Below are 19,961 nucleotides of genomic sequence, written 5' to 3' on the forward strand. Positions count from 1 at the left end.
CAGAGTAACGACGTGACATATCAATTTGCTACATATGAATTTACTGCCTAAGAAGTTGAAACTTTTCTCTCAAGCTTCTATTAAAAGCGTAAATAACCAAGGTTGATTACTATTTTCGGTTTCAATTGCAACGTACCCCGTCCCATATAATATGGAATAGCAGTGACGTTGGGTGGAAGTGAGCCGGAACAATTAAAACTGCCCCACAAAACTCACTACACTGAAATTACAATTGAATTTAAATTGTTTTAGAATAATGATTATATGATTTAATAAAATATAACAAGCTACGAATCTAATTAACTCAATACCTATCGGGTTCATAGGTCAAATGAATATATTAATTGTAATTTTATTGCAAAGAAAAAGCTGTATATGATCGAAAATATTTATATGACAACTTGAATAGATAGATATATATATTACAAACGCTATTCATACAACAGAATTTAATCTATATGTATTATCAAAGCATATAATTGAGTCACTTACCAATGAGTAAAACTGCTTGTCCCTTTTACAACACATATATGGGTGTTTCAGTATTCCTCTCTAAATATTATATTTTTACACTTCTTCATAGAATCAAATGTTCTTACGAGAAATAGAGAGAAAATTCTTTTCTATATGTCGTGGAATTTCTATTTAACGAACAAATAAGTAAGGCAAACTGGCCAACCATTAATCACATCACTCGAAAAGAAACAATTTCTTCAATACGAAATGTAACTTCACCCACAAAATGTCTCATGACGAAACCTTATAGGAGGAACATAACACAATAATATTTTAACGCAAAATATAATATAAATCACACTCAAAAGTAAGGTTTCTTTTCACGGTGTTAATCCACTTTACGTTAATGTCCCTTCGAACCATAGCTATGCGTATTCTATTTAACAAGGCAAAGCTTCAAAATTCGATGTGTTCCACCTGATATTTTAAGTAGCTATATTAACCCGAATCCGAATCCGCTACCAACAGACATCGTAGTTCCATTTTCTGGCACTACGGCGCTGCGAAACTGAAATAATATCATAAGTCTCGAGTTCTGCTTTTTTTTAAATCTTTCTCTCTTATTCTCTCTTCCAAATATCGTTACACAATCCCATTGTGGGGATAAAAAAATATATTCTAATATATTTTTTTTTACATAACCATATATATATATATATATATATATATATATATATATATATATATATAATAACCTTTTTTTTAACTTTATGAAAGATAAATTACCATAGTCAACTGTCGATATTAGTATTCAAACTACCTATTTGACCAATTTAACTACCTCAAAACAAAAAAAAAATAAGTGCACTAAAAAAAATACTCTACAGTAATCCACTCACCTTTCTACTAAGGTTAATTAGTCTAATTAGTCATAAGTCACAGTAATTCACTTTCATAATTACACAAGATCAAGTTAATAAAGAAACACCCTAACAAAAACATTCAATATAGAAATCACTCTACATATATATATTAATTGGTTACATATAATATGCCTTATAGCATTAGATCATAAGTATATTTTTATGAAATTCCAGACATGTAGGAAAAAGAAAAATAATGATAATATGATTACTATGATTCCATATTCCCTTCATTCATGACCTGAGCGTCGTCCATCCAGCAGAATCGATACTCGAAGATACATTAAATCCAAATACATACAACATAGAACGATGATTACAATCGGTTATACAAGGACAAACTAACAATGCCGATCGGACTTATCTGAAAAGAGAACTATATGAATATCCATACAACACAACCACATTCATTCATAAATATAATGATTAAAAATGAGACCTATGAATATGTATGATTTAATGAATGAATCTCTAAAATTTCCTAATAAAATTTACAAATGATAATGTAACTACATTTCTAGAAATTTTACAAAACATACTTATGTTGCTATACAGTTATCACTACTCAACATTACGGGGTTCTCGAAATCGTTTGGTTAATGATACATTAGACTTCCTAATATCATGCTCATTATTAACTGCTTGTACTTGAATGGTATTAGGATTTAAAATCTTGACCACAGAATAAGGCCCCGACCACCGATTACAAAGGCTTTTTGTTATTTTATCACTTAATGAGGACTGGACCTGTGCTTTTATTAATACCTTGTCCCCAATTTGGTAAGATGTCGGTACCCTCTTCTTATCATATTTTCGCTTCCTCTTTTCCCATGCATGTTCCATGTTTTTGAGAGCACTTACCCATATATTAGGATCTCTCTGTCTAATATCAGTAGAGTCTACCCTCCACTTGATATCCAATGGGTCGCATACATCGTATGTATACACTAATTCCATGGGACACTTTTGATGTTCGGAATGAACTGATGTATTAAGCGAAAATTCTATCTCATGAATCCCACGATCCCATTTATTTTGTTTATCCGAAAAGTAAATTTTTAAACAATCTTTGATCACTCTGATGTATCTCTCACTGGGATTACTACCACTATGATAGGGTGCAATCCTTATGTCTCGGATCCCGTTAGCATACATAAAATCTTTAAAGCGAGACGACGTAAAGATACTGTGATTATCATGGGTCAGAGAATGAATAAATCCATGTCGACACATTAGTTTGTATAACTTATTAATTATTGTTTGACTGGATAGATTCCGAAAAGGTTCCAAAAATACCCTTTTCGTAAATGAATCAACCACTATCAAGCAAAAGCGACCAGACTGCGTATCTACCAAAGGACCTATGACGTCACATGCCCAATTTCCGTTCGGAAATTTCTCAAAACTAGAGACCAATTGTCCCATAACTTTCATATTATTACTTTTACTCAATTGGCATAAAGGACACGATGTTATGTACTCTCTTATTTGCGGTATCATGCCCTCCCAAGTATAGCGCATACAGATCTTCGCGACACATTTAGAAAATCCCAAATGCGCCCCCGGCAATATCGATTCGTGATAGAATGCAATTATGTTATTGGTCAAACTTTTGGGGAGACAGATTTTGTAAGGATTTTTAATTGCTCGTGTTTTCTTACATAATATTCCTTTCACAATCTTATAATCAGGTACATTCTCCTTATTCTTAATTCTATCAAAAATAGCTTTCAATTCTGGGTCCCTTTTTTGGTGTTCTTCTATCGATAACTGCGCATAAGGCATATTCCATAAATTTACCATCAACATATTGATTACTTGTTATCCAGGGATGGATCCTCCTGGAAATCCTCAAAATCTTCAGTATTATGTATGCGGGAAATAAAATCCGCTGGTACATTTAATGAGGATGGAACAGATTTCACAGTAAAATTAAATTCAAATAATTTATACAATAGGCTACCGTATTTTTTCACCCTTTTCAAATTTTTCAATGCGTACGCTAATCCCATATTATCTACACGCAATTCAAAAGGTGCGTGAAGAAAGGTTCGAAAACGCTGCATGGTTTCTAATGCGGCCATAAGTTCTAAAATAAAAATGGGCTTGTTTACATCGTATTTACGCAATTTACGGGAGAAAAATGACACTGGAATTAGTTTCCCTGTAGCTTTATCATATTGTGAAATCGCTCCCCCCAAAGAATGGGTCGAAGCATCCGATGACACAACAAAGCACGAATTTAGATCAGGAAGCTTAAGTACAACATAGCTTTCAAATAATTCTTTCAATTTCTTTAAGGCTTGCTTTTGCTCATCACCCCACTCAAACAACACCTTAGGAGATCTTAACCTAGAGATTGGTTCAAGAACTTCTTGAAACCCTGGAATGTATCTACTATAATATTGAGCGAAAGAACATAATGCTATTACACCACGCCTATTCTTTGGAGCTGGCAATTTCCGTATAAATTCAACTCTTGATGGATCCATGTACATATTACCACCTTCTATAATTTGTCCTAAATACGAAATTCTCTTTTGGAAAAATTTACATTTATCAATGGACAAGGTTAATCCATTTTCTTCCAATTTACGTATTACCATATCCAAGGTATGTTTATGAGATTCTAAATCTGGGCTAGTTATGATTAAATCATCTGCATACCATGTTACACCCTGATCTTTCATAGAATAAAAGATATCTGTGATAAGTTTACTTAATAGAAATGACCCATTAGCAATGCCAAAAGGAACATAACGATATTCAAATAAACCACGATGTGTGAGAAAGGCTGTAAATTTACTTGAATCCTCACTAAGTCTAATTGTGTGGTACGCTTTCATTACATCTATCCTGCTAAAGATCACACCATCAGATAATTCAGCAAACACATCCTCTATTCTAGGAGTATATTGAGAATTCAACACTAAACGTTTATTTAGATCAGTATAATTAATTACAAGTCTCCTGGATCCATCTCTATTACCTACCATAAAACACGGAAAAGAAAACTCACTAGTACTAGGGCGTATTATATTTTGTTCTAAAAGAGAATCTAGAATCTTATCCATTTCTCTTTGAGCCTTTCGCGACATTGGATAAGCCTTATGTCGAATAGGTGAATAATCTTTAAGCTCGATCCGATGTTCATAATTAGGAACTTCACCTACACGATTAGAAAAAACAGTAGGATATTTAGTACACAAACATTGTACATACCCTTCTAATGTTGGATCCATTTCAAGAAGAGCTGGATCAACATCTATGGAAAACTTCTGACTCTCATTGGTCATCCTGGAGATGCCTGGATAGAAATCGTTCAGATGAGGAGACATGGCAACCCTGGGTGGAATACTCTGCTCTTGTCCCAATCCATGGATTCTCTGAACAGGAACACCTGGGAAACTCCGTACTTCTGTATCACTAGCCGACGGACTTGGGATGGCAACACTGGACACCCTTGGCTGACTCTTCCTCTGCCCCATCATCCATTGTTGAGATGTCTGGACAACTCCTTGACCCCTGGCTGGCACATCTGGTTGGTCCTTCCTTTGATAAGTTCCATGGGTAGACATAGGTCGATCAAGGCTGGCAACCCTGGAGACGCTTGAGTGGTTTATCCCTTGGATCCTCTTCCGACGTTGAGAAGATTTAACAACTCGTTGAGACTTGGACCGGACTACATCCTCAGAAGAGATGGCAACACTGGCACCTCCATATGGGTTGACATCACTGATGATCCCACTAGACTCGGCACCTTTGGATGGAACTCGCCCATTGGATCCTATTGGATATAGGAAATCTTGTTCCGCACAACTAATGTGAGGTGAAGATGAATTCACAATAAAAGTTTTCCCAGCATCCATATCATCTGGACCACACTCATATCCTGTCAGAATCGCAGAATCCGCACGAAGAAACATTTGTGAAATTAAATCACCTCTCCCCCTGTAACATAAATGTTGATTAACAGAGTCAAAACTATTTTCTTGCTGATCACCACTAGTGGAAGGAAAAGGATGTCGTATAGAAGAAGATTTATCGTATATTAATTGCACTTCTCCACCTTCGATACCTAAATGTAATAGATTGTTATTAATGTCTATTGATGCTTTTAAATATTTAAGTTCAGGTATGCCAATAATAAATGTTGGTCTTAATCGTGGTGCCAAAAAGAATTTTAATCTATACACACGACTAAGAAATTTCAACGGTATACGGACATCACCCTCCAATTCAACCTTATTATTGTCCACACTAACTCCACTAAATTTATCAGGCAGTATTTGAATCGGATGTTTAAGTTTATTATTCCATGTTAAAAACTGCTCTTTATTGAGGAGCGAAACAGAAGAACAAGAATCAAGACTCCCAAGAAATGTTCCACCGAGTATATATGCATGCACAAATGCAGCAATCATTTTCGATTTATCTATTTTGGATGGCATATCAACACTATTATTCACTTCCTTAGGTTTCAAATACGTTCCCGACACCACCTGCGTGGATCGACCCTGGGACTTTTGATCACACACATTCGAGGTCATATCGTAACCACCTTGAGTGATCTGGTTAACCATCTGTCTATTATTATTATCCTTGGGGACAATCCTAACATTATCTTTTATCACAGTTGACTTCCTGCTCCCCTGATTCGTGTTCGTTTTAATACTTCTATTATTAATCACTCGTTGACGTCGAACCCAACACCTCGAAACAAGATGCGGACCCCCACATTCAAAACACTGTGGTCTTGGATTACCAAGTGTATTCTTCAATTTAAGTTCACTTTTATTTTGTTCTACTAATGCTGAGTACGTTGAAATATTTTTAAGATGCGACATATGCTGCTTGACAGCATCTATTACGGCACCAAGACTATTTGGAGGAGTATATCGGAAAAGCTCATAAGATAGTTGGGGGTTCAATCCACTCAATATAATATCTTTCACTACACTTTCATGTAAAGCACCTTTCACAATGGTATAACTATCGCACACCTTTTCGATATATGCCATGGCAGTCTCATGTAGTTGTTGCACACAATAAACATAAGTATCCATTATATATTTTCGACCAACACCCGTAACTAACTTAGTAAACAATGCATTACTAATTTGCACCCAATCATTCGTTACAGATATTTGTGAAATTAGTTCAGAATGTAAGGGATTTGCAGTTTTACCCAATGCGGCCATAACAAGAGATTCAGTTGGAAATATATTACGTTTAGCTATTCTATATACAGACAGCAAAAATTCAAAAAAGAGGCGATCATCCAACCCATCACACATTGGTATTTGCATACATAAATTTGAGAAATTCTCACCAGCAGCACGAAGAGTAAGTTTATCCATGTTTACTATAAAAGGTGAAAACCCTCTTAATAAGCGACTTTCGTCTCCATCCCTATTATAAATGCATTGCATTGGATTTGTTCCCTCATTATTCAAATCCCATTTTGGCATCGAAACTTCGGGCTTTTGGTTACCCCCTGTGTTATACCAATTACTCATGTCAACACAATATTTTGGGGACGAAGTTTGTTTATATTGTACAAAACCCGTGTTAACATATGAATCCGTTTGAACCTGCTGGTTGACACGACTAGGCGTCATATCATTTACGTCACTGTCCGACGTAACTAACAAATTATAATCACTTGAAGGAGACAACGAAAGATCACTCCTATCAAAAAATGGATTTGTACTATTATGTCGAATAACATAACCATGATCCCCATTGGGCATATTATTTAATACTAGCTGACCGGGATAACTAATACTAGAGCCCTCAAAATCCATTGTAAGAGGGATTTACCTCCTCTATTTATTCTTTCTCGTCTTTAATTTCTTTCCTTTTTTTATGTGAATAAAAAAAAAACAATTTAACTTATTATGAAGATAGTAGCTTGATAATATCAAAACTAACATACACAGTAAATAGCATTTATCTATCTTTTCAGCGCTGACCTATTTTTTTTTCCTGGTGCTGCAAGGACACGTAATTAATATAAACAAGAAACAGGTTTTTAAACACCTGCTCACAACAGAGCAAAAACATGCAATAACCGCACCCACTTCTTATCGGCAGACAGAAACGAGTAACCTTAACTTGTTACGTATCTGGAATGTAAGCTATCTACCCTAGCTGAGGTCAACACACCACGAAAGACAAAACATCGACACGCCAATTCATACAACGATGTCCAATGACTCATAGAAATAACTTAACTTTATTCTTGTAGCTTCTTTTCCTACTTTTTTTTTTTTTTACTGCCGAATAGCGTAAGCAAACTAGCAGACAAACTGCATAAATTCTTAACAATCGAGCTAAACAAAAATACTGACGACCGTACTTAACTAAATATATATCTACATAACATGTACACTCGTCTACAACAATCAATGACCTGATTATATGGTATTCTGTCGGCTTAACAGACAGACAGAAACTCACGAACATGAATATAGCTACTTAAAGCTGTGCAACGTACCCCGTCCCATATAATATGGAATAGCAGTGACGTTGGGTGGAAGTGAGCCGGAACAATTAAAACTGCCCCACAAAACTCACTACACTGAAATTACAATTGAATTTAAATTGTTTTAGAATAATGATTATATGATTTAATAAAATATAACAAGCTACGAATCTAATTAACTCAATACCTATCGGGTTCATAGGTCAAATGAATATATTAATTGTAATTTTATTGCAAAGAAAAAGCTGTATATGATCGAAAATATTTATATGACAACTTGAATAGATAGATATATATATTACAAACGCTATTCATACAACAGAATTTAATCTATATGTATTATCAAAGCATATAATTGAGTCACTTACCAATGAGTAAAACTGCTTGTCCCTTTTACAACACATATGTGGGTGTTTCAGTATTCCTCTCTAAATATTATATTTTTACACTTCTTCATAGAATCAAATGTTCTTACGAGAAATAGAGAGAAAATTCTTTTCTATATGTCGTGGAATTTCTATTTAACGAACAAATAAGTAAGGCAAACTGGCCAACCATTAATCACATCACTCGAAAAGAAACAATTTCTTCAATACGAAATGTAACTTCACCCACAAAATGTCTCATGACGAAACCTTATAGGAGGAACATAACACAATAATATTTTAACGCAGAATATAATATAAATCACACTCAAAAGTAAGGTTTCTTTTCACGGTGTTAATCCACTTTACGTTAATGTCCCTTCGAACCATAGCTATGCGTATTCTATTTAACAAGGCAAAGCTTCAAAATTCGATGTGTTCCACCTGATACTTTAAGTAGCTATATCAGCCCTGCCCACGGCGAGCAGATAGTGGAAACTCTCCTCGTGAACGCTCACGAGCATTCTACGAGCAAATACCATTGTTCGTGCTTCGTGGCTCTTCGGGTTTTGTCCTTAGAGGAACGGAAGTGTTGTCAACCTTGGCGGTAATCACTAGCTTACCAAAAAAAAAAAAGTATGTATGGTAACTGATTGCCATTTAGTGTAAAGTGTTTTTTTACAATGTGGTAACCGTTAACTATAGACAATACAAACTTGTAACAGCAATCAAATGATAAACTATGTACGTTCCTTTTCTTCTTTTTTCTTTCCTTTTGTTAAAGAGGGATGTGGGTTTGTTATATCCGAGTGTGGGTTTGTTATATTATGTTGTTTCGCTTTTTAGGAAAAGAGATAATCTGTTGATAAGAAAAAACTGTAGCACTTGTTTGTAATTATCTAAGTATATCTCCAGAAAATTAGCTTATGCATGTATGTGTGTACGAATAGGCTTAGCAAGGGGTTGGTTGTGGAGATTAGAAGCCACTATTACACTATCAATAGGAAGAATAGTATTTCTTACTCCACTTTTAAAGTTTCTTTGATCGCAAAGAATCAAACAAAATATTAAGAGAGCCAAAGAGACTTTCCATTTTTAAGTGTGACCGTTAGTGACTGCAATTAGTTTGTTTGTTTGTTTGTTTTTTAAACAAGGAGTGTCTTTTTAATAAGGAAAAATGTATTGTCCCTGGCTGGTTGCTTGCCGGTGGCTTGTTAAAAGTGAAAAAGAATGTTAAATCATTTCAACGACTGAAGCTACACGCTTGTCTTTCTTCGATAGTTACTGACTGATTTTGAAAGTCACAATGTTGTAGGCCTACTGTAATAGCGTAGGCCTACTGTAATAGCGTAGGTCTACTGTAATAGCGTAAATTCGAAAGGAAACGTTCCAACTGAATGATACGAACAATTATTCCCAATGTCTTGAACATGAAACGTGGGTTGCACGGATAACGCTTAAAGTAGGCTGGACTGCACTGGAATTTCCTTCCGGCAAATTAGTGTTTGGTCGAAACTCGGTTCTTCTGTGTAATTGTCTCTTAACAACATTTGAACATTTCTTTTAGATAATAATAACTAACTAACTCTATGGTCTATGGAACCCGAAGGTTCAATGCCGCGTTTACAAAATATTTCCACTAACTTATGTCCTTAGCCAACTGGATCCAGTTTCTACTCTGTACTCTTATTTCTGCAACATCCATCTTAATATTGTCTTCCCATCTACGCCTAGGTCTTCCTAGTGGTCTTCTTCCAATTGGGTTTTCAGTTAAAATTATGAAAGCGTTTCTAATTTCTTCCATTCTGGCTACATGGCCTGCCCACCTGAGCCTTCTACACTTCATAACCCTAATAATGTTAGGTGAGCGGTATAAACTATGCAATTCCTAGTTATGAATTTCCTCCAATCCCCATTTTCATCCCTCTTTGGTCCGAATAATAATAATAATAATAATAATAATAATAATAATAATAATAATAATAATAATAATAATAATAATAATAATGCGTATTATTATTATTATTATTATTATTATTTTCAACCTCCCGTCGTTCTCCTATCAATCTAGCAACGAAAGGCGTTTACAACTTAGCAAACGTGAAGCGAATGACAAATTACAGACCGAGTGCTAATGTAATACAACGTCACAAATTGTGTAAGCAAGCTAAAAAGGTCTGAAACAATTCGTTTCCGATTTTTGCAGTCGTTTTTACGTCTGTAAGATGACATGTTTAATATTAGTTTCTTTCTTTCTTTCTTTCTTTCTTTCTTGTTCATTTGTTAGTTACTTCAACGCTAACTGTAACCTCTATCATGCGTCTTCCTCAACCAAAAAACGTACCAATTTTATTTCCTGCAGTGTTTTCGCGTCACTGCTTTTGAAATGGGGAGGGGGAGAGCACACCTGCACATTTCACGCTTGCGTCTGCTCAATGCTTATCATCGTGCGAATTTCTGGCCAGGCTTGGCCATAGGTTTTTTGCCATCATGTGTGGTTGGCAACACTTATCGGATGCAGTGGAAGAAGCGAAGCTAGCAGCACCTGTGCTCACCTGTTCTTATCTTCGCTCGTGCCCGCTCACGCTTTGGCTCCGGGAGCCAATTCATGGACAGGCCTGAGCTATATTAACCCGAATCCGAATCCGCTACCAACAAACATCGTAGTTCCATTTTCTGGCACTACGGCGCTGCGAAACTGAAATAATATCATAAGTCTCGAGTTCTGCTTTTTTTTAAATCTTTCTCTCTTATTCTCTCTTCCAAATATCGTTACACAATATAGTTTTCTTTAAAGCAAAAACGGTGATGGAGGGCGAGAAACGGCTGGTTTGATATGAACTTGGTGTCATAAATATTGCTTCAATCTCTCTATTAAACTGGAAGTTATAGTAATTTCATTTCTAGTTTCAGTATGGGTACGTCGAAAAGCCAATAATAATAATAATAATAATAATAATAATAATAATAATAATAATAATAATAATAATAATAATAATAATAATAATAATAATAATAATAATAATAATATAAAATAAAACATCTGCAAGGGATGAGAATGTATTTTTTTGTACAAGTTCATCATCCAGAGAGTAGATTTCATTTCCCGCTTGTACGTCAAATTAAAATCGGAACGAGAAAAATCTATCCCTTCTGATTGGTGGTTGCTTAGGTGTTTCCGCGTACCGTTCAACGCTGAACTAAACGTAGAATCTGAGCTCCTATCGGGAACGGAATGCAGGTGTCGTTCGCTGAAGGCGTGTACGTAACCATATGGCGGCCAGGTTATTCTCTGTTCATATCCGGTGAGAATATTGAACCTTATACATTTTAACCCTATTGTACTCTTTCATTGTAAAGCGAAATTAGTCTTTTGTCTGTGTTGAAATTCCATATTTGATATTATTATTGGTAAGAGGACAGTAAAGTATTTTTGTTTTTTTATTTAGGAAAAGCAAAAATTGTATCCATAGATTTTGATTTTTTTCTTTTCTTTCAATGAAGTAATTGATGAACTAGTTGCATATACTATTATAAAATCGAATAAAATTAGAGAAAATTCCTTATTGGAGACGTATTTTAGACACTCACTCAACTGAGTTTTCACCAGTATTCTACCTGGTCTACTTAACGGGTCGTATGAAATCCTCTCACCAACGTGTTCTAAATCTATGACAAACATATAGTACACTTTTGGTCACAAAAAACGAGGCTGACCCGTTTCAGAGACTAAGTTCGAGAATATAACCTTAGATCCTTACAAATTCTCTTTAATTCTATCTCTTTTTCGTGCATCCTTGCCACAGTATGGATGCAAATTGAACGATAATATTGCAGTATATGATAATTTCGTTGTAGATAAACAAAATAGTTACAAGACAGAAAATTACGGTAATTGTAAGTCGCAAATGTGATACATTATTTATGTTTTTAATCTATAACGATTAAAAAAGCGATATAAGTAGTGAAAATAACGTAAGTACAGACTACAATGATTACCCATCTGCTTCATGCGATGTGCTAATTATTTCACCGAAATTTGAGTGTCACCAGAATACGTCTTTGTTCAGTTACTTTCATTCCAACCACAACCAAGAAGTAATTTACGAAACCTCCATTTAAGTCAGAAGAGTAAAAGCAAGAATATGTAAAATATTGTGCTGTTTTGTGGCATAACATGTGATTCATTGGACCTGTCATTTGTATGGGGATTTGAAAGGAAACTGGCTTTTGTTTCTAAAAGAGTTGAAAATTTCAAAACCAAAATAAAATTACATTTACTTGCAGTGACAGTATTACAACCTAGCAGAAAATCAACCAATCTTGAAGAAACTTTGCTGCTCATAATACGAAATCCTTTTCTTTTCTTTGTTTTTAAGTTGAGGTCTAAAAACGATATTTTTTTTTCGAGAAATCAGATAAATACTTTTGTAATTTATTTTATGGAAAATATTTCAGCAAATAATTCTGAAATTAGTATTCAAAATTAACATTCAAATAAACTAGTTGAATCTTTAAAACTTTTAATGGTTACGAGAATTATAATGGTTTGTTTGTTATTTATGTATCTGGCGCATGGATTCCTGGAGTTTGTGGTGGGCAAACACCATGAGCGAGGGTGTTTTCGGATTTTTTTCATTTCCTACCACTTTCTTCATCCTACCATTGTCTTCCATCTCATTATCACGTTTTCTTTAGCCTCGGTGTATAATCGCAAGACGTTAACCTAAATAAAAATGTTCTTCTATTAAACCCAAAACATATGTTAAGATAAAATTTATCATAATTCTACCTTTTGCCAGTTCGAGAAATTTGAATTTTTAAAATGGAAATATGATGCTGATGTTTCATTATGTTTAAAATAATTCTTACACATTTTAAATGAAAAGTATCCGACAAGTGGAAGAAAGATAGGATTCTTATAACAGCATTCCTTATTAGAACTTAGTATCTGTATATTTACGTCATTTGGCAATTAATAATGATCCTACTTTCGTTGATGTAAAGAAATAAGAAAATGTACACATTTGTGTCTCGTTCCTTTGTATTTTTTATATGGACGAATATTAAAGTAAAATCCGCAATTGCATCCATATTTAACGTTGCAACTATGAGAACTATAAATTAAACGTAATAGGTAGAAGATACTTAGCGTAATGTTAACTTGCGACCAAAGATCGAATTGTACAACCGCGATATCAGCGGGTTAAGAAAACACAAGGAGGGTTGGTACTAATTGTTGATTGGCTCCTTCATTATTTTCTTCAAGCAATACTCAATAGGGGTTGAAGTTTACTATTCGGAATTGTGAATGTTTGTCTTATGTCTTTATGCAAATACAAGGTTATGATTAACTTAAGTATTCAAGTGGTCTCATGAACGACCAGCATTTATGAATACTCACAAGACGAGATGTAAGGCTATTTTGTCTCGTTCGTACAGGATGATGTCTCGTTTCAAAAATATAACAGTGTGTCGTCTTGAGAAAGTTCCGTTTCATTCCATAGAATTTTGTGGATGAGACAAAAATACACAATGTCATCAAGGACGAATTCAAATACTCAAGTTCATATCAATAATATTTTAAATAATAACTAGTTGAACCTGCACTGTCTATTCAGCGCATCGTTCTGTTATGACCATGAATCTCCATCCCACAGCACATATCTCGTTACTCACACAAGAAAAGAATAGGAGAATTACAAAGGAAGTGAACTGCTATATATAGATGTTGAAGAGAGTTTGTAGCAAATTTGTAGAAGTAGCACAGTATCAAGTGAACATTTTTTCTAATAAATCCATATTCGTCCGAGTACGCCTCATTGCGTTTCCTGAGGCCTTTGAAGTTGCCAGCATGCAATAGATTTTGCCATTCAGATTTAAGCAAAGTACCTGCAATGTCCGTCAACCCGCCATACGTAACTTCTCGTACTGGTTCCCTAACACCATAGTTTCAAGCTGCAACAATGTTAATCTTATGGGCTCAAAACGGGCCCTAAAATGTTGAATATAACAATAACGACTTTTCTTTTTTTGAAAATTTGAATGAAAACTGGACAATCTACACAAAATTTGGAATCTATCAGGAAAACGTTTCTAGCATGTGTGGTTTTCGAGATCTCATTGTCGAAAGGATTGGAGACAAACATATAAACCTAGCATTTTAATAGATAGATATCACTTAAACTAATATTATATACGTACGTATATACCAAGACTAGTTCAAAAAGAATGTTTCCTTATGACTATATAAAGAAGGAATACACATGACCTTAAAACATCACAGGTGACACTACTTTCAAAACATATCTTCCACCGAATTCAGGCACTTGTCATATTGTGAAGTGAACTTCTGTATGTCGTAATAGTTGACCGCCTAGAAGTGAGACCAGTGCACGACAGTCGCCAGCAATCAAAATGTTTCCCGAATAGGAATGCTTTTAAGTGTAAGAAGAGATAAAAATCGCTCAGAACAAGGTTTGGGCTTTATAGGTGTTGTGAAACAATTGCCAGTAGAACAATGGCTCAAGATCGGTTGCCGTAAACTGCAGTAAAGGACGAAGGTTTTCGTGCTGAAGGAAATCATACAAGTAACGTAATATTAATAAAGCTTGACTTCGAAAATTGATTATCAAGTTTAGGCATTTTATTACTTTAGAAATTTAAAGTAATAAATTATGCTGTTTGTTCCAAGACAAGTAGCAATTTCAAAGTGAATATTTCTTAAAAACTAGTCTAATTTTTTGAAATATTCGAGACTGGACGAGACATTTCACGAGTCATCTCGCATTTTGTCCTAAATTTTACAAAGAGCATCCTCAACTCGTGTCCATCCCTACCACCTACTTGACTGCCATTGAACCATCATGGAGGAATAAATATCAGTTTTCAGACCCTTCGTCACCACATTATCTCTCCTGCAACAGGGTTTCTGTATGTAATACACTCTACACACTTCAACTTATATATGTCTACAGCAAATTAATATATTTATAAAGCACTGTACTTGAGTGTTTATGAAATAATATTACTTTACATATCTTAAAATCATTCCTGATGTTACAATTTATTTTACGCGATCGTTTGTTTCAAATGCATTAGATAATTTAATTATTTAAGATTTAAAATTTGTATTATTTACTCTTATTTGTACGATTTGCTAATTGGTGTTAATACGAAGTCCAATATATTTACATATACTTAAAATTTAATTTCTATATTTTGCAGGATGTTAAGAAGTCCTCTTCATCGCCGTATAAAACAAACATTTCGCAGAGTAAAGAATGCATTCCGTCAAGATAAATTCGAAGGGGTGTTTAAAAATGATATGGTATTTAAACTCCACAAGTTTACTGCTATCATTCTGATTTTCTTCACCATTATTGCGGCCAGTTATCAATACATTGGGAAACCAATTGAATGCACGATGGCAGGAAATGAGGCAACGTCACGAGTTCTAATTGATAGGATGTGCTGGGCTACCTCATCTTTCCAGTTTCCAGATGACTATATTTCTGTCAACTCCAAAGCAGTCTACGAGGTCAAGTATTGCTTGGTTCCGTTCTTCCTCTTCAGTGCAGCCATTTGCTTCTTCTTACCCTATTGGGGATTAACATCGAAGAGGGAGATACAGATTCCAGTTACTGCATCAACATGTTTGAGGCATCGAAGAATGGAGAATGATCTGATTAATCCGTGGGGAATAAGCTCAACCTATTTCAAGAGCCCGCTTCGACTTCTGTTCTGCCAGATCCTCAATATGGTAAACGTGATCTTTTGGTTGTGTTTGATCAACAGATTTATGGGATATCCACTTATGCATTATGGATTAGAGTTTCTCAGTTTTCCAGCAATACCACCATCATATAGGAGTGATAAAATTGTCAATCTATTTCCAAGAGAAAGCAAATGCAATTTGGGTGATTATGATGAGAGAGGTGAGGCAGTATGTCTAATTCCAATCAACGCTTTCAATGAGATTATCATCATTATTTTGTGGGTCTGGTTCTTCTGTCTGGCTATGATTTCTGCTGTTGAGTTGCTGTTGAATATAGTAGTCGCTATCTGGTCACGTCAGCGTGGAGTAGATTTAAGATTCCATGACACGTCTGCTACGGAAAGAGATGCTAGGATGGAAAACGAGATGCTACAAATAGACGACCTGAATTGAAACAATGATATTTATGCTAAAGACCACGACGAACAGGGCATCATGGAAGCAGAAGTTTGATGAGCGCAAAAAGAAACTTTTGAGACTCTTATGTCAACTTGAAAGCAAAGAGGAAAAACACTGAACATAACAACTAAGGAAGAAGATCCAAATAAGCTGCTCGAAAAGGTCAAATATTGTTCCGTTTGTGGAGTCCCAAGGAACCAGTTCTAAATTTCCTCTTAACTTTCAACTAACGTACAAATTATCAGTTCATGTGGTTACTAATACTCTTAATAATGTTTAATGCGAATGTGAAGTTAGTTTATTTTAGCGTTTCATTCCATTTATATTTTGACTAACAAATTTCTCTAACATATTTCCTTTTTATTTTACTACGACACTTTATTAACCATACGGTTGACACATACTTGCTTTTTATTTTTTTCTAATTTGTATTTTTTTAAATATTGTCAATAAACGTCTCATTTAAAAGTCATTCTAGATTATTAAGTAATACTGAAAAAAATGTGCGGTCTCAAAATTTTCTGTTCACAAGATTGCATAACGAAATTTGAAAATATATTAATTTGATTAAATTATAAATTGACAAATCCTGAATTTAACAATTTCTAAAATTGTACTGTTCATACGAAATGTTGACTATACATCTTGAAGATTTAAAAATCTAGCTGAAGATTTAGTTACAAATTTTGATAATTTTTATTATTGTAAAATCAATAAATCAAGTTTTTACTCAATGTTAATATGTTAAGAAAGTATGCATTTTTTGTAAAGGTATTTAACTATTTGGTTTATGATTCGTTTTAGAGATACTGTGTATGTTTCTAAGAAATCAACTTCTATGATATTGTTGCAACTAAGAATTTAAGAACAGTTATAATTCGCACATTTTCATATTGAGGAAGTTATTTAATTGATTGTGTTAAATCAAATGGGACAATAAAAACTAAATATAATTCATTATTTTAGAATTTCATTTTGCTTCAATGAAGTAATATATATGGTTATCCGTCTCCTTTAGACTGAAGGGTATAATTGTGGGACGTTAAACTCACCTATCTCATTTTTGCACTCAGAAACAATTTTACACTTAATTAGCGTTTTAAAAAGGATTTAAGTATCAAGTGATTATAATTTTGGTATTGAGGAATGTTTTGATTACATTGTTCGTGACTGATGCCTACATTGATAGACAAAATTCCCAACCTTTCCACAGGCGTTTCCAAACACATTTGCAGTAAAGAGGTACGAGAGGGTACTAAACATCTTTCCGTTCTACTTTTTTTCCCTCATAATCTACTTGACCAGCCCTGCGCAAAAGTCGTGGCTTGCATCGTTCAATAAAAGTCGTGGATAACAGCAGTTATAATCATGCGTTAACCAACTCACACGTAAAATCGTTTCTGAATATGACAAATATAATTTACAGCGGTTCTTATCTGTTTCCCTGTTGGAATACGACAGATACTAAATATTAATTTTGTGGGTTATGGAGAGAAATATTTCCTATCAATATAAAGAGAGTTTGGAGATTATTTGAGCTTCTACCTTGAATTTCTTTTGCTGTCGATCTTGGTGTAACATAGATTTCAAAGATTGGATTAAGAAGTTGTTTATCAACAATAGACTTTGACGATTTAACATAAATTTTTATTTCGAATACTTGTGTTAGATATACTGTATACTACCTAGGTATAGAGGGCTCTATGGCTCAGTGGTAGAGTGCTTACCTCTGTTGCGTGGAGTCCATGGTTCTGTCTCCTGTCAAGTAAGTTTGTAGTGGACAACATTGTGTTCTTAGGTTTAATCGGGGTACTCCCGTCTCCTCCCACTTTCTCATTTCACCAATTCTTCCATCATCAGTCACTTGTTTTAATTATCATCTCGCTTAGCCTGAGAGGCCCCACGTGGGACCTTAAACTCAAAGACTTCATTTCATTCAATGTAATTTTACTACGTCGTACCTAGGTATAAACGCCAAAACTTTATTGAGGCGAAATAAAATTATGGCAGGTTATATTTTGTTACTTAATAGTTGTAATAACTTGTGATTAAATGGTTGTGTAAGGTAGCTTCCAGTATATAAAATTGCCATTTTAATAACAATATGTTTTTATAGTAGTAGTAGAAATGAAAACATACAAGTAATGATTCAGAAATTTTACAATTTTTTCCAATATCTAAGTTATATTGTATGTACTTTGGGTAACACTATTTTATGTTCCACGCCAAATCAATTCTAGGTTAACCTATTGTCTTTATATCCTTGTGAGAATTTCTCAGTGATTTATTTTTGATGAAAAACAAATATAATCCATCTCAAATGAAACTGACGAATCTCTCGATTTATCATCACAAGCTTCTACTTAATTTCACACAACATAAAAGAGAGAGGTCTTTCCTATCCGATTCTTATATTACAAACTTACAGGGATTACATATGAAGACGATATATGTTAAACTATAAAAGTGACAAGAAACATAAACAAAATATAGGCTATATTTAGAGTCAAATATTTTATGTAAGGACATGAATAAAATGAAGATAGCCAGAAGTACCTAGAAGAGATAATCAGTGCGTACCTTTGGTATGATATATTGAATCGCTTTTTAAAGTTTATTCAGAAAGCAGTTATATTTGCTTATTTGGATAGAACACCAGTACTATGTTACACTACTAATCGTTTAACAATTATCCAATTGTAATCTGTATCAGAACTTTCCGTGTTATAATTTGTATTTTTTGTAGTTCTGATGCAACTAACATCGAAGCATCATTAAATTACATCTGTGTCTTATTCTTGAGAAAATGAACAACAAACGCGAACAACTTATATGGTTTTGTTTCTACCAAATAATTCCCTTTTATATCGGGAATATTTCAGAAAGCGAAAGATAGATAGATAAAGAGAAGTTTCTGATAAACATTTTAAAATATCATTTGGTACTTATAGAAGACTATCAAAAATTTAGGTTAATGCTAATGTGCAGATATTCACATTGTCGACTAGAAATTATGAAATCAATAAACAATCATAGGGGTTAGGGGTATTGTTGTCTTCAAAGTTAGGTAAGTTAGAGCTATTAATATGATAAACAAGAGAGAAAGAACTTGAAGACCGTATATCGAGTGCTGTTAGCTTCAAGATCAGACAATATACAGTTCAACTTACCATTATTTCTTTTATATAGTTAGTGTGGGTGCGCCATATATAGAATACGTTCCTAATTTGAAATACCAGACTATTTCGTCTACTATGTGCTGCCACCGAGAAGACTTTACGTAAACATGTACACAGTGACATCCTCAGTCTGCGCATGAGTGGTTTGCTGCCGAACGATAAAATAACATTTTCTTTTGTCGCAGAATACTTTCTTTCTTTCTTTCTTTCTTTTTTTTTTTAAAAAAAAGAGTTGAGTTTTTCTGGCGTATATTTCCAGGCTGCTGAATGTACCCAAAAAGGTATGTATTATCTTTGTGATGTTTAGACTACATATATAGTGTACCATAAGGGCATAAAGATTTAATACACTAAGAATCACGTAAGAGTGTGTAG

At 34.2% G+C, this 19,961-nt stretch overlaps 1 protein-coding gene across 1 annotated transcript in view; it reads left to right on the forward strand.

Annotated features, from left to right (window-relative positions):
- The window catches only part of LOC145663774 (innexin inx2-like), a 34,017-nt gene extending 16,672 nt beyond the window's left edge, over positions 1–17,345 (forward strand). The window contains exon 3 of the mRNA XM_081729862.1: positions 15,459–17,345. Within this exon, the coding sequence (XP_081585988.1) occupies positions 15,460–16,401 (942 nt within the window). The 5' untranslated portion in view covers position 15,459 and the 3' untranslated portion in view covers positions 16,402–17,345. The remainder of the gene's footprint in view (positions 1–15,458) is intronic.
- Positions 17,346–19,961: the final 2,616 nt, after the last annotated feature.

Source organism: Thermobia domestica, chromosome 11 (assembly GCF_964235325.1).
Source record: "Thermobia domestica chromosome 11, izTheDome1.hap1.1, whole genome shotgun sequence".
NCBI classification, from domain to species: domain Eukaryota; kingdom Metazoa; phylum Arthropoda; class Insecta; order Zygentoma; family Lepismatidae; genus Thermobia; species Thermobia domestica.